Raw genomic sequence first — 22478 nt, 5'->3', positions numbered from 1 at the left:
GGTAGTTTCATTTCATATTGGGTTTTTTTTTAAGTCAAGTTTTTTAATATATATGTAAGTATTTTGAATACAGTGTATTTTCCGGCCATACCATTTTACAAAAAGGAAAGGGAAAAAAAAAGATAACACATACACTGATAGCAATAATAATAATAATATAACAAAATAATTCTAACCATATTTATAATTATATTCACTTGTTTATGTTTCTATTAAATATATTGGCATACAAATAATTATAAGAAACATTCATATTTTACTTAAACATAACAATACTCTTTCTTCATCTAATTTCTATCTCTTATTGCTAACCATTGATAAAACCTATTCCACATTAAATAGTATTCTGTGTCTCCTTTATCTTTTATTTTCAATGTCAATCTATCCATCTCTGCATACTCCAATATTTTCTAGATTATATTTTCATCTGGTGGGGTGTTGACATGGACCTTCTTGCAAGAGGAGAGGCTGGCTTGACCAATGATTGCTTCTACCTCTGGAGATGGTGAACCAGTCCTCTCCATGATTCTCTTGTCTTTTCTGCATTCTTTTGGGGCAAGTTTCTGGGCTCGCAGTGGTAGTTGTCAGTTGGTTTGCGTGACAGACACTGGCCAAATGTCCTTTCTTTTCACATCTTTGACAGATGGCATTCTTGAACGTACATGCCATTCGTGGGTGATTGCCGCCACAACCAACACATGCAGGTTGCTTCTTTTCTGTGACCACATTCCTCCCCTTGGAGGATTTGAGGCGACAGGCATCATCGTCCTCATCTGCTGATTCACCATGGTTACTATCTTCATGGTGCACATGCTCTTTGATTTTTGAATCTCAGCTGTTGACTAATTGGACATCTCAGCTACTTGTGCCTCGTCGAGTGCCTTCTGCTGGGTGAGGTCTGTTTTTGCAAGAAGGCGCCACTGTAGCTTGATGTCCCTCACACCACAGATCACTCTGTCCAAAAGAGTGTCATCTAAGTCCCTGAACACACAATACAGGGCTGCCTTTTGAAGGGTGGCAACGTATTTGTTGATGGATTCACCTGCAGCCTGACTCCAATGATGGAAGGTATGTGGACATGCAATTCATGAAAGTTTGGGCGCATAGTGAGTCCATAGCTTGCTCTGCAGCACATCCCACAATGCAGACTGAATGGCCAGTGGAGTGAGGAGAGCCCTTGCCATTTCAAAGATCTCTGGGCCACAGGTGTTTAGGAAAAGCACCCTTTTCCTGTTATCAGTGATCTCTGCAAAATCATTGGCTTCGAGGAAGCAGTCAAAACGAGCAAGGTAAGAGTCCCATGTCTCAGATATTGGGTTGTATGTGGCAATTACTGCAGGTTCTAGTCCCACCTGGCCCAAGGTTGACTCAGCCTTCCATCCTTTATAAGGTAGGTAAAATGAGGACCCAGATTGTTGGGGGGGCAATAAGTTGACTTTGTAAATATACAAATAGAATGAGACTATTGCCTTACACACTGTAAGCCACCCTGAGTCTTCGGAGAAGGGCAGGATATAAATGTAAACAAACAAAACAAAAACAAAAAAAGGCAGTAGTGCAGTCATTTTCCAAGAGACCAAGGGGTCTATGGTCAATGAAGTGGCAGCAACTATGGATCAGCTCCGGTGATTCAGCTCTGAGTGGGTCAGCTCTCAGTGATCAGCTCTTTGAAGCCTCCGTTTCCATTCAATCCCACCTTCATTGCCAGTGTTAAGTTTTGGGTAAAGAATGGAGGCAAGGCCAGAGTGATTTCTAACAGTTCTTTATTTAATACTGCCTGTGAGGCAACAAGACTCCCTGGCTGACACAGCTCCTTTATAGGAAACTGATCAGCCAAAGAACCAATTAGTATTTTCCCGCTTCAACAGAGGACTGGAATGAGAACTTCAACTGACAACTATACACTGCATACCAATGATGGCGAACCTATGGAACATGTCCACAACTGGCATGCAGAGCCCTCTCTGCAGGCACGCGAGCTGTCAGCCAGCTCAGCTCCACTGCGCATGCGCGTGCGCCTCCCACCATCCAGCTGATTTTTGGGATGTGCAGGGGGCGCGCGTACGTGCACCCACTTTTGGCATATGAAGAGAAAAAGGTTAGCCATCACTGCTATATACAGTACATAAATTTTCAATTTTATTCTTGCTTTTTTCTCTTGCCAAATATATTTCAAAGTCATTTTATTTAATTCTTCAAAATATTTTTACTCTAGTTTTATTGGTATTGTTTGAAATAGGAAAAGTAACTTCGGTAGTACGTTCATTTTTATAGTAGCTATTCTCCCTATCATTGAGAGTTGTAAGTTCTTCCATTTCTCCAGGTCTGACTTAATTTGTTCCATTAACTTTGTATAGTTATCTTCTTTAATTGTTACACATCTTGCTGTTAGATAGCAATATTTCACTTTCTTTACTCTCTGAAGGTCTACCTTCTTTGCCAATTCATTTCTCTGTTTTTCTGTAAGATTTTTAAGTATCAGTATTATTTTAGTTTTTTATTTATTTATTTTCAATCCTGCAGCTTCTCCATACTCCTCAATTTTCCCTATCAGTCTGGTGCCAGCTTCTAATGGTTCTTCTAATATAAAAACTAAATCATCTGCAAATGCTTGTAGTTTATACTCTTCTTTTTTCCTTCCATTCCTTTTATTTCTGGGTTCTGTCTAAGTTTTCTAGTTAATATTTCCAATGTTAATATAAATAACAATGGGGATAATGGACATTCTTCTTTTGTGCTTTTTTATATGGATTTTTTTTGTCACATCTCCATTCACGATCACTTTTGCTCTCTGGTTTGTGTAAATTGTCTTAATCATGCTTATAAACCTTTCTCCAAAGTCCATACATTTTAGTTGTTGCACCATAAATTGCCAATTTACATTGTCAAATGCTTCCTGATCATTTAAGAAGATTAATGCTAGTTGTTTTTCACAATGTATTTCGTATTGGTTTTTAATAGGTTCAGCAGATGAAGGGATTTTATTATTTTATTTTTAACTGAGTGAACTTGATTGGACATCTGCCAATTTTCTCCTTCTAGCTCAAGTGACAGGTAGAACTGTAAAAAAAAAGTCTTCAAAAAATATGCTCATCGAAAGGAAAGCAATTGGCATTTGTTTTGCTGGCATGGTGAGAAAGAAAAAACGGAAATCCACAATTCAGGGCTATGTTAACTGCATTCTGGGCAGACGCCCAGGTCATCAAAATGGAAAAAAGCCTGAAATCCAGAAACCCTTCCCTGAAGTCAGCTTTACTTCCAGCTGCTTTATGCATGACAGATAAACAGCAGAAGGCTAGAATGCAAAGACTCTAGAAAATTATTTTCTGACATTATTAGCCAAACATTTTCTCTGTTAGCTGACTGTTTTTTTCCAGAGGCATTTTATTGAAGAGCTCTTCTTATAATTCTTTAAATAAAGATTAATTCCTCAAAAAGTAAAGAAGTAAAATCTTTAAGATATTCTGTCCTCGACATTTTGCTCAGATGGTCAAAAAGGGAAAGTTAACAAAAATTTTAGTTGGAATAACATCAGGTGGCAATAAACACCCAAACTATCCTCCATCCTATACATGAACCTTTAATATATATTTTTTAAACTATGTGAATAACTTCAGATTTGTTTGTTTAATTTCATTCTGGTATTGCCAGCATAATAACCTATCAAAGCCATTTTGTATGCTGTAGGGTATGAACTACACACCTAAATTTCCATCATCTCCAAAAATTGTGAAATGTCAATGGGGAACCTATGGTTCCCATGTGACTGGATTCCAACTCCTACATTCACATGACTAGAGATTAAGGATAGTGATAGCTAATGTATGTAGGCCCATAATGCTCTAAAATGAGTTTAGATTAGTAATGTTTAAATTGCCCTGTATTTATTTGAAACAAATCAAGTTATATTTCAGTGGTAACATCACACTCCTTTGCCCTTAAATCTTTTCTAAGATGAGGGAAATTTTTCCATCTGAACTAATAAAACAAGAAAATATTTCTGTTCCATTCAATCCAAATTACAATTCTTTGTAATATTGTATTATTTTGGGCCCTTTCACAAAATAATTTATTCTTTTTCACATTTAAGAAATGGAATGCTAATTTGTAATTACAGCATATTTAGGAATCGGGTCGCCAATCAAAAGAAGTTTACCAACCATAAAAATGTTTCCTTCAAGCAAAAATTCCTCCCCTGAATCTCCCCAAATTATCACCTAATAAGATAGTGAGACTTCATTCAGCCAGTAATCTACTACCTATTATCTCCTACCCTGTTCCTTGCATTACAACCCATTCATTTAGTGACTGTTTGAAGTTACAATGGCACCAAAAAAAGTGACTTATGACCCTTCTAGCATCTCCATGATCACATGACCAAATTCAGATGCTTTTACAGTTGCAATGTCCTGGGGTCATGTGATCACCTTTTTCAATCTTTTCACAAGCAAAGTCAATAGGGAAGTCAGATTCACTTAATAACCATACTACTAACTTAACTGAAGTGATTCACTTAACAACTGTGGCAAGAAAGATCATAAAATGGTGCAAAGCTCACTTAATAACTGTCTTGATTAGCAACAGAAATGTTGGGCTCAATTGTGGCTGTAAGTCGAGGACTACCTGTAGTTATTCATTTATGGACAAACAAGTACATGCTTTTCAAATCAGTTCAAAAGTGCCCTTTATAATAATAAATATATATATAGCATACTATTATTTCCTTACCTGTTGTTGCACTGGATACTGTTGGCCACTGTTGCTCGGGTCCTCCTGATCCAACACGCAGGCCTCCTGTCTCTTCCATGTGTACAGCACTAAACAAATCATAAGGTTTAGATTATACACTTCTAAGAAAAACAGTTTCTTTTGATATAAATACCATATTTTTTGGAGTAAAGACACACCTTTTCCCCCGAAAAAAGCAGGTGAAAATCTGGGTGTGTCTTATACTCTGAATGTAGCTCCGCCCAGCCTCTCAAACGGTGTTGTGTCTTGCCCGCCCTCAGAGCAGCCGGGGCCTTCTTACCTGCTCCCGAACACTGAGGAATGTATGCCTCCCGGCCCAAGTCCTGGCTCCATGCCCACACAAACTGCAGAAGAAGGAGAATCTCCCGGCCCCAGCCCTGACTCCATGCCCAGGCAAACGGAGCAGCTAGACCCCTCCCCCTCCTCCACAGCATGTGAGCCTGAGGAGGGTTTATTCCCAACAGCTGATTGGAGTAATCCTCGCATCAGAAGATTGGATAGGCGGAGGCAACAGAGGGAAGGGAGGGGCAGGCCTTAATGAGTGCTGAGTCATGGAGCCACACCCCATGGCCTATATAAAGGATCTACTTTCTGGCAGTCTCTGAGTCAGGCAAAAGTCGAACTTATCTTGCTGAAGTCACTTACTGGTCTCCTGCCTGCTCTGAGGACTTTGCTAGGACTTTGGGCAGAGCTGCAGAGGCAAGCCTGATTCGGATTTCCCTGACCCAGCCGTCAGCGGAGGAGTGGGACACGACAAACGGAGATTTCAGAGGCTGAAGAAAGAAGCTTCAGAAAAAAAGCCTCAGAGGCTTTTTTTCTGGAGCTCTGTTTCGGAAGCTTTCAGAGGCAGAAAAAAAAGCAAGACACAGAGCTCACAAGCAACAAACCTGTTGCTAAAATTAACCTCTAGGAACAGCTGATTGGGGGTATTCCAGGAGGTCCATCCACTTGCCAATCAGCTTTTTTCTTATTTTCCACCCCAAAAACTAAGGTGCGTCTTATACTCCAAAAAATATGGTAACCAATCTGTATAGTTGGTAACTCTGTGAATCAACAGCTAACCACTTTTATTCTGGCTCAGTTATAGTGCATCTAAAAGAATACCAAAGCTCTCTAGAGCGTGTGCATTTTTCCCCACTTGCAAGAATTATTCTCTCACCAACATTTCTGACTCCTCAAGTTTCAGTTTATTACAGCCATAAGCCAGAACAAATAAAAAACACTCAGTAAATATACAATTCAAGAATAAAATACTACATAACAGATAAAATCTATGATAAAATCCAGTTATCTGTTATGTAACTTAAAATTAAAATACTACCAACATCAATCATGTATAATACCATTCCTATAATTGAAATACATGATCTCAACCAATAAGGTCACTCCCTAATTTACATGTGTGGAGAGCTGTCAAGTATGTGAGTAAATGTATTTTTCCCATAACTATTATATATATATATATCTCCAAAAAGTTGGCATCAGTTGACATCTATAATTCGTTAACCAATTTTTTTTCTTGTGGACATTGCAGCGACACAAAATTTTGCCACTGCACGTGTGGTAGCCGGATTTGAGTCTTGGAGGAGAAAGTCTACATAAAAGTTGACTGTCCTCCCTGGCAATCTCTCTAGTAAGGGGAGAATATATATTGACCTACATACTCTGTATAACTCACAGTACAATAAGACATGTGAGATATCTTCGACTTCTCCTTTACCACATATACATACCCGTTCTGCTATTGGGGTTTTCTTGTACCTCCCCTGGAGAAGTGCTGAGGGGAGAATATTAAATCTGGCTCTGAAGAAAGCTATTCTTTGTTTTGGGGAGATCAGATCATTCAGATATCCTGCTGATTCCCACACATCTTGTTTGATTTTGTCCCTTCTGTGGAGAGGCAACCTGTTTAATTCTTCTTGGAACTCCATATCCTTCATTCTATCAATTACCACTTGCTTTGCTTTGTCAAAGCCTAAGGACATTACAAATATCGGTGAGAGCCTGTAAGAGCACATCTTGTGATCTATTGTCTGTTTCCAGGGGGAGGGGAAGTTGTCTATCAGCACTAGCGGGGACAGTCCCTCTGGAAAGAAATGAATCTTTAGCCAGTAGGTGATCATCATCTTCCAGGCTCTTACCTGAATTTGAGGCATACCTGTCTCAATTCTTAAATAGGCATTTGGAGTTCCTTTGGGTGCAGCTAAGATGGCTCACAGGAATTTGGTTTGTGTAGTTTCTAACAAGTTTTTCTTTGCAAGGATTCTTTACTGTGCCCCAAAAAGAATCTGCGCCAATGTTTTGGCCTCAAAAAGTTTTAAGGCAGCAGGTACTAATTGACCTCCGCCTGTATAAAAGAAGTGCTTAATTGCATTTGAAGACCTATTCGCTGCTTGCAATGTCTGCTCCAGGTGTGCCTTCCATGTCCCTTGCGAGTGGAAGACCACCCCCAGATATCTAAATGTCCTAACCTGTTCCAAACTGTGTCCTTCAATTTTCCAAGAGTATTGCCTGAGTCTTTTAGCAGAAACTAAAATCTTTGATTTATCAAAGTTAAGGACCAACTTATTCTTTCTACAGAAGCCAAGTGTTGCCCTAATTGTTCTCTTCAATCCTATGGGAGTTTGTGAAATAATAGCAGCATCGTCGGCATACAGGAGAATTGGGATTTTGCGTCGTGCTATATTAGGAGGGTGTAGATCAGGGTTCTGTAAAAGATCTATTAGGGGGTTAATATAGAAGTTAAAAAAGGAGGGGGACAGGATGCATCCCTGCCGTACCCCTTTTTGAACCCTTACTGGGCGGTTAAAATCCCTTGAGGATTACACCTCACTTTCAAGATGGAATTGGCATACAATTTTTGTATGAGAAAGAGGAGGCGTTTATCAATTGTAGTGCATTTTAATTTCTCCCATAAGGTGTTCCTGGATAATGAATCAAAGGCCTGCTTAAAATCAAGGAAGGCCACGTAGAGAGAGGATTTTTTTGTGTGCGTATATTTTTGCACTAAATGGTGGAGTATCAGGATATGATCCACCGTAGAACTTCCTTCCCTAAAACCAGCTTGTTCATCCTTGATTATCCCTCCTGAGATTAGCCAATCCTGGAGTTTATAGTTTAGGTGTTTAGCATACAATTTACTAATAACACACAGCAAACTAACGGGTCTATAATTTCCTGGATCATTTCTATTACCCTTTTTATAGATTGATATAATAATTGCTAATCTCCAATCTCTTGGCATATGGCCTGTTTTATCTATAAATGTAAACAGCGATGCTAAAAGTGGTGCCCACCAACTGGTGTTCTTTTTGATTATTTCTGGGAGGACATTATCAGCACCTGGTGCCTTATTAGCCTTAAGGGCTCCGATCAATCAGGCTATCTCTTCTGGTGTAACAGGGGGCCATAACCAGTTTGGTCTAAACTAATTTGGCTCTCCTTAGTTACATAGTCGGGGGCATTTCTGATTCCTGGGATTCAGATCTTTCAAATAGGAAGGTGCTTTGATTTGGTAATTTCTCCTCACAAGAATTCTTTTTGTATTTTACCAGACAAATGCATGCAATAAAACTAGGGAGGGGTGTGTGCAATAATTTTCATTTTAGGTATAGTGGAGTGGAAGGATTTTTCTCAGTGCAGGACCAGCATCAGTTTAGGTTACAGTTCCAGCATTTAAAGAATGGCAGTTTCAAAAGCTATTCCAGATTATCTTTCAAGTGCTTTCAAGGAATTTGGAACTGGAAGTGTTAAACAGGGTGAAACAATTTCAACCTTCTTAAGCTTCATTGGAAAATTAGAGAGGGAGAGACCTAGCTTGCATGCCAGCAGAAATATAAACTGTCAGACCATAAAAATAAAAATCCCTAAAACTGTTTTTTGTTTATGAAAATACCATGTCTCCAAAGATCTGAAGCATTTCAAATTTCTAGCACAATGTATTTCTTGTTATTTTTTTGTTATTATTATTTTTTATTATGCAATTTCCTTTGTAATATATAAAATTTCCATTTCCACAATGGCAGTGTACTGTCTGGGTACAAACTCTTTTAAATACAAATAATAAGTCTTATACACACAATAGTTATAACCATTATTCTCAAAGTCTGTTCACCATGATCTTTACTTATCCTTATTAAACATTTTCTGTTATTTAATTAAACACTCTGTTCAGTTTTGTCTATAATTAGTTAATAATATCAAACATTATAAACATCATATAAACATCACATTTGTAACCATTATTCTCCAAGTCTATTAATCATAATGTTTACTCATCCTAATTATTCAATATTCATTATTTAATTACACACTTCATTTTTATTTACATATCCTCCTTAATTCTAAATTTCTAAATTCTGCTTCTATTTCCTAACCATTGATAGAATAATTCCCGCGTTAAAAAGTATTCTGTTTCCTCTTTATCCTTGATTTTCAATGTTAATCTATCCATTTCAGCACATTCTAGTATCTTCTTTATTGCAGTTTCCTCTATAGGTATATTTTCATTTTTCCAATTTTGTGCATACACAATTCTTGCTGCTGTTACCACATGTAAAATTAAATATGTATTTTTTTTATTATATTTCTCCAATAGGATATCCAACAAGAACATCTTTGGTTTTAAGTCTGTTTGTTGTTTTGTCATTTCTTCTAGCCACATTTTTATTTTTAACCAATATTTTTTTGCCATAGGACAAGTTCACCACATATAAGAACTCAGTATCTGTTTACATTTCCAACATCTAGGAGATACGTTTTGGAACATCTTTGCCATTCTTGCTTGTGGCAGATGCCAACCTATAAAACATTTTGTAAAGATTTTCTTTGTAGGCTGTTGACATCATCAATTTATAGTTTCTTTCCCAGAGTTTTTGCCATTCATCTAATTCTATAGTATATCCAACATTTTTGGACCATACTACCAATTTCTTTTACTTGTTCTTCCTGTTTGAAATTCAATAGATAGCCTTTAAAAAAAATAGTTTGTCAGCCATCCCTAAAAATATCTGATCTAGTTCTGAAGGGTTTTTTTGTAAAATCCGTACATTTCTGCATCTTTCTTGTATCTTGATATTTCTTGTTATTTTTACACAAATAAAAAAGACACATAAAGAGAAAAAAAAAGAATCATTCCTCTTTCACAAGGCTGTTGCTTGTACATTTTACAATCTATTGGTCATCTTCTATGTTCTTTGCCATGTTTATAAAAATGGCACCATTTTTTAAACACTATGTTTCATAAAATTTGCTACAAGCTATTCATCTGAAATGTATCAGGATTGATCCATGCAGGACGACTTCTGGTTTGGCACCGTAGGTGATGGCGGTGATCTTTATGATCACCAACCTCTGGATTATGTGGAATCGCTAGGACAGCTTAAATCTGCTGTCCAGCGGTTCGGAAAAACCCCTCTTCGGGAGAAGGAGAAGGGGTGAGCTGAGGGCAGAGGTTGAATTTCCCTAAAGCCCCTGAGAAAAAAAGGGGTTTGAAGGGTTAAGTTCCCTCCAGTAACCCGAAGTGCTCCAGATCCGAGGATTCTTCTGCTTTGGCGGAACCAATCACCACGACCAAACGCCGAGACTTATTTTGGATAATAAAGGATTATACCGGACAGAACGAAAGTGGGAGAACTTTATGCAAGTAGCTAAGCCGATTCCCCGATACTTTGTAACAAGCTTGAAAACAGCAAGAAAATGGAGGCGAATTGTTAACAAGTTAACGAGTGGAAAGCGAAAGTGATACTTTCAGCGTTTGTCTGCAGTTGGTAATTTGCATGTTACTTGCTGCTTTAACTCTTTAACTCTTTGCTGCCTGCTGATAGAATCTAGGGAGATTTTTAAATATTGCTTTAAAAGACTGTGTTTTTTAGAAGTTAAGAAGATTTAAAGTGAATATTAAGTTGGAAATAAATAAATAAATAATTTTATAGAAGATGGCAGCCAAACAATTAAAGTCTACTGTAACAAAGAGCTCTGGAACTTTATCAGCTGGTGCCTCTCCAGCTCATACAGCAGAGACTAGAACATTGAATTTAGAGGCGTTACAAGAGAACTTAAAAGGCTTTATAGAAGAAAAATTTAAAGTAATAACTGATGAGATGTCTGAAATGAAAGAGCAGATATCAGAAATTCAAGTGGGAAATAAAGAAGTTAAAGAAGGATTTGTAATGGCAGTACAAAGTTTGGCAACGAATGTGATTTTATTAGAAGAGGAGGTTGCAGAAATTAAGCAACATAATTCAAAATTAGAAAATAAAATGGATGAATTTCAAAGTAAAATGGAAAAAACAGAGGATGAAATAGTTTTGATACAATATAGAAATATGGAATTTGCTCTTAGAATCCGAGGTTTGAAAGAAAATAAGGAAGAGAATTTAAGGAAATTTTTCTGAAGTATTTGCTGAGATATTAGCAGCTCGTCCAGCAGATGTGGCTTATCAAATTGATAAAATATATCGTGTGAATTCTTGGATAGCAAGGCAAAAAAAGTTGCCAAGGGATGTTGTTATTTATTTTACAAACAGAACAGTGAGAAATCAGATTTTGCAAGCTTCATATAAGGGGGTGAAGATTCAGATTGCTGGTCAAGATATTTTGATATTAAAGGAAATTCCACCAAAATGTTAAGGGCTAGGAAGGAATTTGCCTTCCTGGTGAATGAACCTAAAAAACGTCAGATTGAATATAGATGGGATATTCCAACTGGTATAATAGTATACTATGCAGGGAAAGTATATCGTCTCAATACAGTTGGAAAAGCAAGAGAATTTTATGTTGAGGTATTAAAGTTGGAAGTCTTCCCCATTGGAAGCTAGAAGAAGGAGGTTGAAGTGAAGGAAGAGAAGTGAAGCAGGTACAAGAACAGATTGTGATGGAAGAAGATTTATTACAAGTATTGGAAATACCTACGATGGGTTTAGATTCAAAAGAACAAAGGCTGACAAGAGCTGCTGCTAAACGCAAGGAACAAGAGATGAAGGCACAACAACAACTGGCAACTACTACAACGGAAACAGTGGGAGGAGCAAGGCCTAAAGTAAAATGTGATCTGCGGCTGGTGTTCCAAAAGTTTCCTTTGGCCGATAATGGCAATTAAACTATTATCTTGGAATGTTAATGGCCTGAATTCACCATGAAGAGAAGGAAAGTATTTCATTATTTGAAACAATTTAAAATGACATTACCTGTTTACAAGAAACACATATTAGATCTTTAGACCAGAAATATTTGATAAACTCAAAACTGGGGTACATTTTGTTGCCTCCTCTTTGGAAAAAAAATGGTTTAGTTATATATATAAAAAGGATATATCAGCAAAATTAATTGAGGTGGATAAGCAAGGAAGATACATTGCTATTGAACTTTTGTTGGAGGAAAGAAGGTATTATTAATAGGAGTTTATGCTCGAATCAACAACAAGAAAATTTTTCAAGTTTTACATAAAAGAATAGTGTTTTGGGATTATAAATCATATATATTAATGGGTGATTGGAATGGTGTGTTGGATACTCAAAAGATAAAAAGTTTAAGGAAGATGTCAAGTAGGGAAATTACCAAAGGTTTTTGAAATAATGGAGGACTTGGAATTAAGAGATATTTGGAAGAACATAATACAGAAGAGAGGGATTTTACCTTCTTTTCTGACAGGCATCAATCATTTTCGAGGATTGATTTTATTTTGATTTCTAATGATTTGTATTCTAGAGTGAAGAAGACTAAGATTTGTTCAAGAACTCTATCTGATCATAGTCCGGTTTGGATTGAAATTGATCGGGAAAAGGAGGCTAGGAGATCATGGAGGTTGAATGAGAATTTGTTTAAATAAGAATAAAATGGAAATGAATGTAAAAAGCAAATGAAGAATTTTTATTATGAATATGAAAAAGAAACATCTATAGAGATGATTTGGGACGCTAGCAAGGCCTATATGAGAGGAAATCTTATACAAATGAATATTAAATACAAAATAAATTGCAGAAAAGAAAAAGGAATTGGAAGAGGAAATTAAAAGAAAGAACAGTTATTGATAAATAGCCCAGGAAATAGTAAAATAAAAGAATCAATAAATATATTAAGAGGTCAGTTTAACATGTTGATGGCAGATCAAGTAGCAATTAATTTACAATATGTAAAACATGATACGTTTAATAATGCCAATAAGCCAGGAAGATGGCTTGCCTATTTAATAAGGAAAAAACAGAAATCACGAATGAAAAAATAGAATATAGGGGTAAGGAAGTTTATCAAAAGAATTTGATTAAAAAAGCATTTCTAGAGTATTATAGTAAGTTGTATACTAGGGATATGATTGATGATATAGAGATAGAAAGATATTTACAACAACAAAATATTTGTGAGCTTACAGAAAATCAAAGAGAAGAACTGAATCAATTAATTACTTCAGAGGAAATTTTGTTAGCAATTAAGCAACTTAAAATTGGTAAAGCACCAGGTACAGATGGTTTAACAGCTGTTTATTATAAAAATTTACAAAATGAGATGGTTGAACCACTTAAAGAGTTATTTAATAAAATTCAAATGGGAGGAGATGTTCCCCCTTCATGGAGGACAGCCTTTATTTCGTTAATACCGAAGGAAGATCGAGATGGTATTAAAGCAGAGAATTATAGGCCTATATCACTTTTAAATACTGATTATAAGATATTTGCCAAGATACTTGCTAATAGATTAATGCCAGTGATGAATCAAATAATTCATAATGATCAGTCAGGATTTATTAAGGGTAGGCAGATGAGATATAATGTGAGGCAAATTGTAAATTTACTTGAATATTTGGAAAGAAACAACCAAATCTCAGCGGCTTTTTTTTTTTTTGGATGCTGAAAAAGCTTTTGATAGATTGGACTGGCAGTTTTTGATTAAAGTAATAGAAAAAATGCAATTTGGGAATTATTTTATCCATGCAATTAAGGCAATATATCAGAAGCAAACAGCACAAATAATAGTAAATGGTGGGTTAACAGAAACTTTTAAAATTGGGAAAGGGACGAGACAGGGATGTCCCCTGTCTCCATTGCTTTTTATTTTAACTTTAGAAATTCTTTTGAATAAAATACGTAGCTCCGATCAAATAAAGGGAATTAGAGTTAAACATCAAGATTACAGATTAAGAGCTTTCGCAGATGACCTGGTTGTTACTGTATCTCAACCAACATACTCAGCTACTGGTTTAAAAGATATAATTGGTCAGTATGGTAAAGTATCTGGATTTAAGGTGAATCAGCAAAAGACAAAGATGATAACTAAAAATATGAATATACAACAAAAGAAGAGTTAGAAAGAACTACAGGTTTTGAAATCGTTAAAAGGTTAAATATTTAGGAATATATATTACAGCTTCAAACGCAAATTATATAAAAATAATTATGAGGTATTGTGGCAGAAGGTATGGAAAGAAATGGAGAGTTGGAAGAAGTTACAACTATCCTTGTTGGGAAGAATAGCGGCTATAAAATGAATGTTTTGCCCAGGTTTCTATTTTATTTCAAATGATACCGGTGTTTAAGAATGATATCAAATTACAGGAATGGCAAAAGGGGTTAATAACTTTGTATGGATGGGCAAAAACCAAGAATAAAATTAAAAATAATGCAGGATACAAGGAAAGGGGGTCTTAAAATGCCTAACTTGAAATTGTATTATGAAGCAGTTGTTTTATCATTAATTACTGATTGGATTAATTTAACTGAGGAAAGAGTTTTGAATATAGAAGGTATGGTTTGTTATATGGTGGCATGCCTATATATTATATGATAAGAAAGTAGATAAAATATTTAAAAATAATATAATTAGAAATGCATTATTGAGGGTTTGGAGGAAATATCAATATAAATTAGATGGAAAGATTCCAATATGGGCAATCCCGAGACACATGATAGAAAATATAAATATATATCAAAAGATGGAGGTAGTTACCTATAAAGAACTTCTTTGTATGGAAAAGGGGGAATTACAATTAAAATCCAGAGAAAAGATGGGGGAAGAAGGGAAAAATTATACATGGTTCCAATATGGACAATTACAAGCTAGATGGAAATTAGATCAAAAAATAGGTGTTAAGCAAACTGAGGATAATTTGTTAAAACAAATGAGAGATCAAGGCCAACAGCATATTAAGAGGTTGTATAATGTATTAGTAGAAATAGACTCAGAGTCCGAACTAGTTAAGGATTGTATGATTAAGTGGGCACAAAATTTTCAGCAACCAATAATGTTGGAAACTTGGGAAAGAATTTGGGTGAGGAATGTTAAATTTACACAAGCGCAAAATATGAGAGAAAATTTTTATAAGATGTTTTATAGATGGCATTTAGACCCCAAAAAGTTGTCATGTATGTATCCTAATGTACAGGCTAAATGTTGGAGATGCGATTGTGAAGATGCCACTTATTACCATATATGGTGGACTTGTAAAAAAGTTAAAGCATTTTGGATTAAAGTATGGTGGATCATGCAGAATATTTTGTAAAAGAAGATTAAGGTTACTCCAGTTCTTTCTTCTAGGAATTATTATGGACTGTACAGCTATAGAGACTAAATTGATTTTGAACTTAATAACAGCCACAAGACTTTTGATTGCTCAGTATTGGAAGAAAGAAGAATTACCTACAATTGAAGAATGGACACTCAAAGTATCAAATTTGGCAGAGATGGCAAAAATCTCCGCTTACTTGAAAGACTATACACTAGAAAAATATATTTTAGAATGGAAAATGTGGATTGATTATATTCAAAATAAGTATCAGATAAAAAAATATCGAATAGCATATGAGTAAATTTAGGAAATATTTTGTATTAGATATATTTTTGAAGGAGAGGGGAATTGAGAGTGTGACTAAGTGTGGTGTGACTAGAGATTATAATTTAGGAATTATTTTAGATTATGATTGTTAGTTTTGATACCCTGCATTTTGTTCTGGGAAGTCGGGGTGGGGGGTGGGGGGTAAGGGGGAGGGGAATTGGGGGGGGTTTTGGCAGAGATGGAGTGATGGTTAATGTACAGGGTTAATTGAAGATGTATAAATATAATTAATGCAGGGTCGGGTCTGCCCAGTTACCATTTTAGAACGGTGGGGAGGGAGAAAAGAGAGAGTAGGAGGTAGGAAAGAGGAGAAGAGGAAGGAAGAGGGGTAGAAGAGGGAGAAGGAAGGTGTAGGGTGGAGGGAGGAGAGGATGTAGATAAGAGAAGGAGAGGAAGGTTGGAAAGTAGAAGAAGGTAGAAGAGGGAAGAGTGTTAAAAAGGGGGGTGGTGACTGGGCAAGCCCGACTAATTGTATATAACTGTACATTGGATGAACTATTTGATATGATTGTAAAAATAAAACTTTTAGGGAAAAAAAAAAAAGGATTGATCCATGCAGAAAGTATCTTGTAGCTACTTTTAATTTAAAACTCAGGGGAAAAAAATCACTGTTTTTTTTTAATTTATATTTTTTTATTTTTTTTAACACAAAACACATAAACATAAAAACATTTTCAATCAAATTACTGTGTGTCAGTGGAGTGGTTACATATCTCTTATGTGCATTCAACATAGAAATATCCTTAATTCATCTAATGTTACATTACTTCCATCTAATATCTGATCTTTTAATTAACCAATGACTATAGCCTTTCATTCTCTCATTCCATATACATGTCCACAAATATATATTTTATCTAATAACATCATTCATGCCATCGTTCTAAAACCATTCAGTTTAATATTTCAGTTAATAATGATCTTCCTCTAATCTTTACTAGGAAAAAAAATCACTGTTATTGACTTAATAAGCAATTTTGTAGCACCTCCATCTGATTTTTTGCCATTAACAGGGCTCTCCTACAGCATTATTGACTTCAGTGTTAGTCAGCAGGAAGTTCAGATTTCTTAATTCGGAATTAGGTGGCCTCAAATGAAAACATTTTTCCAAATTATTATATTTCATATTTGTACCGAGTCTGATGATTGGTACACATTTCTGATTTTCCAAACTTTTGCAGAGAAGCATAGATAGGAGAACTACCTAGGGAATTATTTCATTTAAAGTAACATAATATCCAAAAAATGTTGTAGTACATACCCTTGCATTCCAGCTCGTAAAGATGCAGAATAACGCCAATCAGGATTGGGTGGTTTTGGCTGCAAAGTGAAAACACAAATATCAGTGTAATTTGTACTTGAACATGTTTTAAAGGCCATGCACAGCACACTTCAATTTGATCACTTGTTTCAATTTTTCTTTGCCAAAAGATCAAATAAGTGTACTTACTCTGTTGAGGAAAAAAGCAGCTTTTCTAATTTTTTTAATTCTTTAATTAATTAAATTATTTCTTTCCTCAAATCCATTCTGAAGTAGCTTTCAAAGTACGTAAAAAGAGTTAACACTATTTGAAAATGAACGAAATATTTAAAAGCAGGAATGATAATTTTAAAAAGGACAATCAGCATCTAGTCAATTTAGGCTGATCTTAGAAAAACAAATCAAGCTCAGACATGATTAGCATTTGGATGGTGATGACCAGCAGATTCCAAAATTGTACACTAAATGGAGAAAAGGAAAACCCCAAGCAAAACAAACCATTTCCTTATTGTTGCCAGAAATATTCTGCATGAAACTCAGTTTAGCTCTGGAGCTCAGGGTGCCTGAGGGGTATCTTTAATGTTTTATTCCTATATGTTATTCTTTTGTTTTCAGAAAGGAAGTTGCTAAGAGATCCAGGCAGATCTTTTAAAGTGGTAGGTTTTACTCATCAAGAATCTGCATCAGATATACCATTTTATTTTATTTATTTGTTTGTTTGTTTAAGAAAATAATAAGAATTATACTCCAAGTATCTATAATTTCTTTTTTTTAAAATCAGGGTCCTGTTTTACAATTTGATCATAGGTACAGATAATTCTCAATTTACCACTATGATCTGATATTATGACTTTGTTTGTAGCAGGCATTAAGCGAACCAAACATGTTAATTTTGCTGAAAATTAGAAGTAAATGCCACTTCTCAACAAAACAGTTGTAAAATCTGGTCATGTGACATAGAATGCCACAAACATGCTACATTCAGGATACCACGTGCCCAAAAGTCAATCACATGATGGAGCCGCCGGCGCAGCTCCATCCCAGGTGGCAGTGCTGGCTGTGACCTAGCTAGCTGCCCCCCTGCCCTGCCTGTCTTCTCCTACTCCCTTCCACGCAGCCCACAGCCCTGCCAAGTTTCCCAGCCTTCCCTGCAGCCTTCCTGGTAGTCCCTGACTCCCTGTGGCCAGGCTCATTGCCCATGCTTGCCTAGAGAACGCTGCCCTGGCCTCAGTGTTCCCCCCCCCCCGGGGCTGAAGCAATTTACCTGGCCTGCGGCCTGCTACACTTAGCCAAAGGGCCGTGGGGGGACAGCACAGGTAGGGGTGGCACAGGCACAGGTGAGCTGAAGCGGTTTGGAACCTACCTTACCGAACCATCCATAAAGCGCTGCGGCGGAGAGAAGCAGCTGCTGAGCCAGAGAGCGCATGGAGTCGCTCCACGTGTTCTCTGGCGACCTGTTTTCTCTCCCCTGCTGCTCTTCCTGGGAAAGTGTCTTTTGTAGAGAGAAATTTACTCTAGTAACCAGGAGTTGCTGCTTTGGGTCCTGTAAGTCCCACTCCCATCTGGAAAATGCTGCGGGTGGCAGAAAAAAACAGGTGCTGGCTGCTTCTCTCTGCTGCCCTCAGCACTTTCCCGATGGGAGTGAAGTCGGAAACAAAGCTACATTTCACTGTGTTTTACAAGATGCTTATCCAGCAAAAGCACTAGGGGAGAGAAAAGAGGTCACCAGAGAACACATGGAATGGCTCCATGTGCTCTCCAGGTCAGTGGCTGCTTCTCTCCACCACTATTCTTGCTGGGAGAGCAAGAGCGTCTTTTGCAGCACAGCAAAATTTAGCTTTGGGTCTGACTTTACTTATTCCATTTTTTCTAACCATGATATTACTATTGAATAGCTACTTGACTTGAGTACAAGCTTAAGCATATAGAGACACAGAAAATATGGAAATCATGTACTTATAAAATATCTCTATATATAAACACTGGTGGTACACTAAAAATATGGCAGCATTGATGGAGAACTCTAGAGATTAATCTTACAGGTGGGGTGCAGACATTTCATTTCAGATTTTGGAGGTGGGCCATGCCCACTAAGCCACACCCACCAAGCCACGCCCACAGAACCAGTAGTAAAAAAATTTGAATCCCACCACTGCATGTACTTGTATGTAGACCCAAGATAGGTCTGTCATAACTTTGAACAGTTGCTAAGCAACCAGTTGTAAGTCAAAGAGTACCTGTAAGGTCAAGGATAAAGAGGAATAAAGACATAGAGTAAGAATTAAAAAAATTATTAGAATTTTTTAGAAATTTAAAACATGTATTGTGTATAGAATCACACTAGAGACATATTGTCCTTTCTCACTAGACACAAAGCAAAAAAAATAAATCTGTATTATCTGAAAAGCAATTGATCAACAATTGCAAGATAAAACGTATGGATAGAGCTGATAGGAGATTTTGCCGTTCTTAGAAGCATAGATAGGTACTGAAATGGGGCTTATGTTTTTTAACAATCCAACATCTTACTTTAAGAAGCAAGCAAATATTCAGAATCCCAAGAAATTTAATATCTGTTGGATACAATATAAAATTAGCATTCAAACAAGTTTCTCTAGATCTTTTTGAAGTATGGTGTCTATATACAGTTCCTAAATGCGTGTGTGTGTGTGTGTGTGTGTGTGTGTGTGTGTGAAAGGGGGGGTGGAGGGAGACTGGAACACAGAATTCAAGGTGGGATCTGACTAACGCAAAATAGAATAGAATTATCACTTCCCACAATTTGGATATGATCCTTTAACTGGGACAAGCTTTTTAGTAGACATGTTATATTGCTGACTATCATTTAGTTACAATTCTAAGAAGCCTTTCACACATACTATTAATCCTATACAGACAGTCCTCAATTTATGACCACAATGGGAACTGGAATCTTGGTCATTGAGCAAAGCAGTCATTAAGCAAGACTCCCACATGACTGCTTCGCTCAAAGACCACAACCCCAGTGCCTCTGGCTCTAGTCATTAAGCAATATCCTGCAGTGGTGGGATTCAGCCGGTTCTGTCCAGATCACGCGAACCAGTAGCGGCAACTGTGGGAGGCTCTTCCCATCCACCAGAATGTAATGTGTGACTACTGCGCATATGCAGAAGGCCGTGCGCATGCGCAGAGGTGGCACGTGCGAGCTAAGCCACAAAGCACTCCTTCCAAGGCAATCAGGACTTATACTTGTGAATTTGGTTTCTTTTTCCCAAGAACCGACCATTTATTTCTAGAAATTTTCATTCTGTAGCCTATCCAGATCTTTTATAATTTGTTTCTCTAATCTGGAATATTAGCTATTCTGCTAATATTCTGCCATTGGTTGCTCTAATCAATTTTTAATCAGACACACACAAAAAAAGTTAGCAGTGGGTTCCTCACAATTTTCAAAGAAATTATTCTAGCCCCAGAATTGGGCAGCATATAAATTGGATGAATAAAAAATGTCTATAGAGTGCTACTCTGCCTGTCTTGAAATAATTATATCAAATTATACAGGAGTCCTCGACTTATGACCACAACAGAGTTCAAAATTTCTGTTGCTAAGTGAAACATTTGGTAAGTGAATTTTGCCCCATTTTAAGTCTTTTCTTGTCACAGTTATTAAGTGAATCATTGCAGTTATTAAGTTAATAACATGGCTGTTAAGTGAATCTAGCTTCACCATTTTTTTTTATTTATTTACATTTATATCCCGCCCTTCTCCGAAGACTCAGGGCGGCTGAGCAATTGACTTTCTTGTCAAAAAGTCACAAAAGCCAAGACACTGCAACCATCATAAATATGATTCAGTTGCCAAACATCCTAATTTTGATCTCATGACCATGGGGATGCTGCAGTGGTTGTAAATGTGATAAATGATCATAAATCACTTTTTTCAGTGCCGTTGTAACTTTGAACCATCACGAAATGAACTGTTGTAAGTTGAGAACTATGTGTATTAAGAAATTAAAAGACTTTGAAAGGTAGAAAAACCTACAGCCTTCCTGGTTAGGAATTTGATCAACTGAAGTTATAGATAGTCCTCTACTTACAGTTATTCATTCAGTGACTGTTTAAAGTTACAATAGTACTGAAGGATTGGTGGTTATGACTAATTCTCAGAGCATTCCCCATAGTCATGTGATCATGATCTGAGTACTTGGCAACTTGTTTGCATTTACAATTGGTTATAGCACCCCACAATCACATGATTTGCTACCTATATGAAAATGAATGTATTACCCAAGATAAATTATCTGTTGGTATCAATTCCAATTCCCCAAAAAAATTACACGAATGACAAGAAACTGGTTAGCAAATGTATATGAAACTGGTTAGCAAATGAGGGCCGTGAAAATATTTACAGACCCCTCGCATCCTGGACATAAACTGTTTCAACCACTACCCTCAAAATGACGCTATAGAGCACTGCACACAGAACAACTAGACACAAGAACAGTTTTTTCCCGAAGGCCATCACTCTGCTAAACAAATAATTCCATCAACACTGTCAAACTATTTACTGAATCTGCACTACTATTAATCTTCTCATAGTTTCCATCACCAATCTCTTTCCATTTATGACTGTATGACTATAACTTGTTGCTGGCAATCCTTATGATTTATATTGATATATTGACCATCAATTGTGTTGTAAATGTTGTACCTTGATGAACGTATCTTTTCTTTTATGTACACTGAGAGCATATGCACCAAGACAAATTCGTTGTGTGTCCAATCACACTTGGCCAATAAAAATTCTATTCTATTCTATTCTATATGGAGTAGAAGAAAAAACTAGAGTCAACGAAGAATTTTACAAAAGATGGAGGCAGCCTTGCTCTTCCAAATTTCAAATTGCATTACAGAGCAAACTGTTTGTCATGGTAACAACAAAGTGGATTAAATTCCTGCAGAGTAAAATGTCAATAGTGGAAGGAGCTGGTCTAGTTAACAGGTTCCACAGATATTTATGAAACAGGGACAAAAAAGAGGATAAAAACTTAGAAGAGAAGGGGCGTTGGTCCTACCTGATAACACTTCTTCTCAGGGTGCAGGGAAAATCATCCAGGAATGGGTAGTACTCTGCTTCTCTGCTTGGAGACCACATAAATTTTTCTTGGCCACATCTCCCTTGCCTGGGTCCTCCCCAGTTCAACGAAGGCACAGCAACGATGAGGCTTATGACCTGTGGAAACAATGACCCCTCCCAGACTATGGACCAGACTGTCACCAGGGCGTGGCTGGATGATCTTCCCCGCATCCTGAGAGGGAGCATACCAATGCCTCTTCTCCATTGTGGCAGGGAAGATCATCCAGGAATGGGACTTACCAAAGCCGGTTAGTCGTACGGGCAAGAAGTAGTCTGGTCTCAAATTCCCCGCTCTGCATGAGCCCCTGGAGGATTCACCTGCCCCATGCAGTGCCAACCGAATGGGCATACCAAGAGTCCAGAAGGAGTTCCCAAACCAGATATTGTATGTCCCGTGCCACCAGGGTGACCTCCCCCAGAAGAAGTGCCGTGGTGTCCGAGGTAGTGGATGTTCTGGAAGCCCTTGTTCACTACTGGGTCAGCCCAGCTTCACATCCTGTAAGCGATGGGTCGACCCAGGTGTAGCA

The 22478-nt window shown here is 37.1% G+C and overlaps 1 protein-coding gene across 15 annotated transcripts in view; it reads right to left on the bottom strand.

Annotated features, from left to right (window-relative positions):
• Window positions 1-22478, bottom strand: part of LOC131194158 (protocadherin alpha-5-like) — a 274200-nt gene that overhangs the window by 18974 nt on the left and 232748 nt on the right. For all 15 annotated transcript variants that reach the window (XM_058174856.1, XM_058174855.1, XM_058174845.1 and 12 more), the window contains 2 exons: window positions 16836-16894; window positions 4729-4817 (listed from right to left, as the gene is read on the bottom strand). In XM_058174856.1, coding sequence (XP_058030839.1) covers window positions 4729-4817; window positions 16836-16894 — 148 coding nt within the window. The remainder of the gene's footprint in view (window positions 1-4728; window positions 4818-16835; window positions 16895-22478) is intronic.

The sequence above is a fragment of the Ahaetulla prasina genome, chromosome 3 (genome assembly GCF_028640845.1).
Source record: "Ahaetulla prasina isolate Xishuangbanna chromosome 3, ASM2864084v1, whole genome shotgun sequence".
NCBI lineage: Eukaryota > Metazoa > Chordata > Lepidosauria > Squamata > Colubridae > Ahaetulla > Ahaetulla prasina.
The sequence above is the reverse complement of the archived record's forward strand: the minus strand, read 5'-3'. Positions and strand labels throughout refer to the sequence as shown.